We start from the raw sequence: 6,461 nt of genomic DNA on the forward strand, positions 1-6,461 counted from the left end.
GAGAGATGTGCAGTGTCTGGCCGATCACGCTGGCTCCGGGTGTCTGCATTCTTCTGGCTGCTTTCAGCTCTTGCACAAATTGAGGCTTCATGCTAAATGCATTACACTGTATAACAATTAATCCCGTGCTACATATAGAAAGTCCTTACTCATCAATAATGCATGTGGGAGGAGTGATTTTCACTCTCAGTAATAAGGCTAAGACAATGGAAACAAGCAGGTAATGGAGAACATTTATAACGATGTTAATCTAATAATGAGTCTAATGCTGTTAAAAGTAAGACTGCAAACTGGACGCATCCAAAGATAAATTATTTCAAGCATTCATTAACTGATGCCTAATTAATGCCCAATTAGAGGGATGTTACATGGGAAATGGTTTGGACAGTCAGACGAATTCATTCCAATCACTGAAACCTCAGTCAGAAGCAGGAGGCAGCAGAAGGACTCGGCGAGCAGAGGCCGGGGTGACACAGCACGTCAGTGGGAGAAAGGCAGGAGATAAACACCCCTTTGCTGGTTTTATCCATGTCAGCAGGGATTTGGGTTTACTCACTACACCAGCAGGTTTCTGGAGGATTTTTCCGTGCTGCTTTTGAAGCTCTCCCTCCCCGGTGAGCTCTGGTGCTGGGCTGGTGACCCTCCGTGTGCCTCACAACCTTTACAAGATGGAGTTGAAAGGGCTGAGTCAGGAATAACAAGTTAGACAGGGTCAAACTCTCAGGAGAGCAGGCTGGGGCCTCTCAGGATGCTCCCATGGTGTTTTCCAGTCTGGGAAGCCCAGTGGGACCCAAGTGCTCCTGGCTGTCACGCCCCAGTGGGATTTGGCTGCTGGATATCCCGGTGCTGGTGTTACCAGCCTCAGGAGCTTCATGGGTCTGTGGCCACTTTGCTGTTTGGGGGTCTCATTCCCAGATCTAAACTGGGACCAGTCCCAGAGCATGCCAGGAGCAGCTTCTCACAGCACTAAACAGTCAGCAGGTTTCACAGGCTTGGAGGAAAAGCCTCCTTGATGATACCACAGGCTTTGTGTGCATCCACCGGCCAGTCCAGACCTTCAGAGAATCATGGATTGCTTTGGGCTGGAATGGAACTCAAAGAACATCTAGTTCCATTCCCCCTGCCATGGACAGGGACACCTTCCACTAGGACCAAGTTGCTCCAAGCCTCATCCAACCTGGCCTTGGACACTTCCAGGGATGGGGCAGCCACAGTTTTTCTGGGCAGCCTGTTCCAGGGCCTCACCATCCTCACAAGGAAGAATTCCTTTGTTATACCTAATGTAAACCTATTCCCTATCCAAGTCCTGCTCCCCTGTTCACCCTTTTTTTCCTAAGTATCCATCCTTCTGTTTTCCAATTCTCCTTACTCCCAAGTTGCAATAGGAGGAAAGACACCCCTGTCTTTTCTTCCCACCATCCTGCTCTCGGGAAGCTGATAACCACTAACAATCCCAGCTTATCCTCACCGCCCTCCCTGGCTGCAGGAATCCCATCTCTCTCTCCATAGGAGCTCCAGCCATTAACTCACAGCCGCCTGTTAATTAAAGAGATGGACTCAGTTCCCTCTGACCTTTACCTCCGGAGCTATCCCTGCAGGCAGCGAGCTGTTAAACACCGCGTTCCCTTTCGGCAGGAGCCTCCACCTTGGCCGTGCTCCAGGGAGGCCTGGGCTGCCTTGGTCCATCACCAGGCGTTGCTAACAGCCTCCTGTCATCACCATCCCTATACATGAAATCCTGTATGCTCCCAGATCCCTGCCCAGCTCCACCTCCCGTCAGTAATCCCGTTAGCCTGGCAACTGTCGTGTCACGGAAGAGCGCATAAAACTGTTGTTTGGAAGCAATATGTAATCTTCCAACCTGCTGCGTGTAGCTGGGAGATGGTTTATTGATTCAGACCCTTGTGATTTGGTATTTGCAATAACAGACTCTGCATGTGGGAGATCGTCACAGCACTTGTGCCTGGCAGGGTTTTGCTAATAAACATCAGACCTACGGAAGGCGCCGTGCTCCGGTGTCACCGAGGTAAGACGGGGGGCGTGGAGCTGTCCCACCTCGGTGAAGCACATCCTCGAGTTTAAAAACCCAGCAGAACATATCTGCAGACATCTCCTTACCTCTCCCATCGCAGGATAATCGCAATATCCTCAGGACACCGCTGTTTCCCGGGCTGTGAGTGGCAGCCAGGGCTCCCGTTTTGGCAGGGAGCTCGGGGTAGTCAGCACGATGCTCCCACCAGCGCAGCCCCTCGCTCATGCTCGTCGTGCAGAGGCACGACAGCAAAGCCAAAATGCTACGGCGGTGACTTGGAGAATGTTCCTTTTCCTACACAGCCGTAGGAGTTGTCGCGAATTCAGCGTTCCCGACTCACCAGCCCTTTTTGGCAGCGGTGCAGGGATGAGACATCCCTCCTGGTAGCCCATGCTTCGCTTCTGAAGGGCAGTGCCTGGAAGTCATCCCCCTCATTGCCATTCCCAGGCAAGGCTGGATCCAATGCTTTGGGCAGCAATGCTATTTTTTTTCCTATTAACCACCCAGTCAGCGATGACTGGCTCTTACTGGTGATTTATAGAGTCTGAATAACTCAGTTTATCTAAAATATGTGGCAACTTTGCCTTGAAAGGATGGGTCTAGATGGACAGGTCACCCTCTGTTAACTAAACAGCAGTAGATCTCCAAACCAGGAAAAAGGCAACAGCAACCACGCAGTTATATTTTAAACACAATTAATAAGAAAACACTGAGGATTTTGTGCCTCCAACTTGTATTATTCTGTAGGCACTGAAAAGAGGGACTGCAAAAGCCCAAGGGGTCCCAGCTCTTGGACTAGCTGGTGATAACGACGTGGAGTAATTAGACATGAACTTCACTTCCACTCTCGTTTTTCAGATTATTACAAGCTGAGCAGGACTCGTGGGCAGGATGGCACCGGCAGCTGTGCTGCAGCTCCGCTGTTACTCCTTTTCCCCGTGAAGTCCAGAGGCAGAATTCATTAGACGTGAGCAAATTTTGTGTGTAAGAGGAAAAAGCCAAATCTAGGAGGAAAATCTGAATGAGAAATGACAAGTCTGGTGCAATGAGTCTGAAAAGCCACTCGGCGCAGGAGGAATAGCCTGAAAGCAAGCCCGGTGCGAGGAGTGGGAGCGAGACGGGAGCGGGGCGGCGAAACCCGAGCTCTGAGAGCTGAGCAGAGGGAGGGGATGGTTCTGCCTCGCTCTCTGCTGCGAGAGAGCCCCAGCCACAGGCACATACTGTAGCATTAGAGGATGCAATATGCTTTGCCACAGGACATCCATTTAAAAATATGTCTGAGCATCCCACTTCCAAACGGAGTTTTCGGCTCAGCCTTTTCCACCAACTGCTGACAACATATTTCCCTGTAAATCACTCGGGTTTCGGAGTGGATGGTGGTGTCTAACAACTGTAGTGAAAGGAGACGGTGGGGATGGGTCTGTGCCTTTGGGGGGAGTGGGATGCACTGCACACGTGTAATTTTAGGTGATTCGCTGGGAAGTGCTGAATCTTTTCGGCTTTTCCTCTCCGATATGTGCAGGCGATTTAACAGATGCATTTCAGCAGGAGTGGGGGCACCTGCGACAGTTTGAATTTCCTCTGTTTGCTCTCACACCGCGGCGTTTCCTTGCCTGCAGGCGAAGGGGCTCTGCTGCCTGCGCTGCCGGCGTGAATTCTCGCCGAGAAAGTTTCTGCTGCCTGCTCGGGGCTGGGAACACGAGCAGCCGCCTGTTGCAGGCAGGGAGAGGAGGCAGGGAGTACTCCATACATCACGTTTGAACTGCCGTGGGTGATGAGCCTACTCATCACAGCCGCGTGGGTAATTCATGAGCGGAGAGGAGGGCTGAGCTAATTGGGGGCGTTTTTCACCCGGAATAGTCTCGGCAGCAGCGATGGGTGGGCGGGAGGTGCCCGGTTCCCGCTGACGCCGCTCTCCCCTCTCTCCGCACAGGGGGGTTTGCGGAGCTGCTGCTGGTGCTGCTGGGGCTGAAGGTGCCCGCTGCCCTGGGCTGCCCCACCGACTGCGTGTGCTACCCCTCCCCGATGACCGTCAGCTGCCAGGCTCACAACTTCGTCACCATCCCCGAGGGCATCCCCGAGGACAGCGAGAGGATCTTCCTCCAGAACAACCAGATCACCTTGCTGCTGCGGGGCCACTTCAGCCCTTCCATGGTCACCCTCTGGATCTACTCCAACAACATCACCTTCATCGACCCCAACACCTTCGACGGGTTCGTCAACCTGGAGGAGCTGGACCTGGGGGACAACCGCTACTTAAGGGCTTTAGCTGCAGACACTTTCCAAGGGCTGGTGAAACTCCATGCCTTGTATCTGTACAAGTGCGGGCTGAGCTCCCTCCCCAGCGGGATTTTCGGTGGCCTCCACAACCTGCAATACCTTTACCTGCAAGACAACCACATCGAGTTCCTTCAGGATGATATTTTTGTTGACTTGGTTAACCTCAGCCATCTTTTTCTCCATGGAAACAAGCTCTGGAGCCTCCATCAGAACACGTTCAGGGGACTAATAAACCTGGATCGGCTGCTCATCCATCAAAATCAGCTGCAGTGGATTCATAGGCGGGCTTTTCATGACCTCCGAAGATTGACCACCCTTTTCCTGTTCAATAACAGCCTCTCGGAGCTGCAGGGGGACTGCCTGGCCCACCTGGGAGCCCTGGAGTTTCTCAGGCTGAACGGGAACCCATGGAGCTGCGACTGCAAAGCCCGTTCCCTCTGGGAATGGCTGCACAGGTTCAGAGGCTCCAGCTCCAGCGTCATCTGCGAGTCCCCCGAGCAGATGCACGGCAAGGACCTCAAGGTGCTAAGAGCAGAAGACTTTAGGAACTGTTCAGGGTCCGAGTCGCTCCACCAGATGAAAACACACACCTCCAAATCCCACCACCCGCACCACTCCTCCAAGGAGAAGGGGAAGGAGCGAGGGGCTGAGAACAGTTTGCACAGCAGCCAGCCCGCCGGCCCCCCCGGCTCCCGGCCGGGCTACCGCAAACCCGGCAAGAACTGCACCAGCCACAAAAGCCGCAACCGAACCTCCAAACCCGAGTCCTTGGGGCCGCGCAAAAGCGGGCAGGAGGTCCCAGACTATGTGCCTGATTATCAGCACAAGTACAGCTTCGGGGCCGTGCCCACGCTGTCCCCCAAGCGCAAGGGTAAGTGCACCCGGCGGACGCCCATCCGCCCGCCCAGCGGGGTCCAGCAGGCCGCCGGCTGCCCGGGGCTCAGGGCATCGCTCCTGGTTTTTATGGTGGTGCTGGCGGCCGTCATCCGCTGAGCCCCCCTCCCTCCGGCCGCGGACGGAGCGGAGCTGCACTGCCACCAATCTACAAAGGACCAGAGTTTCTTTTCTTCTTCTTTTTTTGTGCGTGGCTCAGCGTTGGCCTGGCGAAGGGAAGAACGTTGTCTCGGCTTCTGAGGGTTTGTCTCCGCGCCCGGCCGGACTGTGCCGAGCGCAGCGGGAGCAGATTAAAAGGCATTATCACACCTTGTCACAAACAGCCTAACCGAGCACCTACAGCAGCAGCAACAGCAAAGCCAACCTTACAAAAAAGCAGATAACGGGGACGGTAGCCGATTTGTCGGTGACAGCACCCGGACAAATGGACTGTATCCATGCTCTTGTGAAATCCCGTTCGTTTGAGAGCGCTCCGAGCGACCCCTCCAATTACCGAAAGGAACATAATTGCTGTAAAAACCATCACCGATTAAGCCTACACTGTTTCTCTCTGAAAGTGAGTGCAAGGACACTGATACCGATGTAATAAGGACATTTGGTTCTCCCACGTTTTAGCCCTTTTGGCTCCAAACCCAGAGGCCAAAGTTGGCTGGGAATCTCTTAGAAGACAATCTCAAACCCCTGAATATCTCAGGCATTACAGCAGAACAGGGCTTGCCTGCTGGGCTTGGAGTAGCCAACAACCAAAGGAAAGACTGATTAGAGGTGGAATCAAACAAACAAAAAAACCAAACCCCAACAAACCCAACACATAAAGAAATGAGGTACCTGCAGGAGGTGTGTTTTTTGTAACCATGTTCACACATCTGAGAAAAAAAAAAAAAACCAACAATTGCACAGGCTCTCCCTCTTCCCCTCAATTATCCATATGTATGTCTTACAATGTTTATAAACTATATGGAAACTGTATCTTCAGAACTAAGGATTGTATTATTGAATTTATAGCAGACCAGTATATGATTTTTTTTTTTTCCTTGAGAAAACAAACCGGCAGCAGTGCCTACAGATGCTGAAAGCCATCGGGCGGGCTCAGTACATGCGGGGGAACCACAACGGACCAATGTTCTCAGCAATTCAGAGCACTAAACTTTGGGAGGGGTTGGGGGGTGGTTGTGTGCCATGCAGCAAAGTCCATACCCAGAGAACCAAAATTTACCCTTACATCCTAATTTGTAACCCGTGTGGGGGGAGAAAG

The 6,461-nt window shown here is 52.7% G+C and overlaps 1 protein-coding gene across 1 annotated transcript in view; it reads left to right on the plus strand.

Moving 5' to 3' along the window:
- Positions 1-6,175, plus strand: part of RTN4RL1 (reticulon 4 receptor like 1) — a 28,761-nt gene extending 22,586 nt beyond the window's left edge. The window contains exon 2 of the mRNA XM_056506471.1: positions 3,966-6,175. Coding sequence (XP_056362446.1) covers positions 3,966-5,305 — 1,340 coding nt within the window. The 3' untranslated portion in view covers positions 5,306-6,175. The remainder of the gene's footprint in view (positions 1-3,965) is intronic.
- Positions 6,176-6,461: the final 286 nt, after the last annotated feature.

This window comes from Oenanthe melanoleuca, chromosome 19 (genome assembly GCF_029582105.1).
Source record: "Oenanthe melanoleuca isolate GR-GAL-2019-014 chromosome 19, OMel1.0, whole genome shotgun sequence".
Lineage (NCBI taxonomy): Eukaryota > Metazoa > Chordata > Aves > Passeriformes > Muscicapidae > Oenanthe > Oenanthe melanoleuca.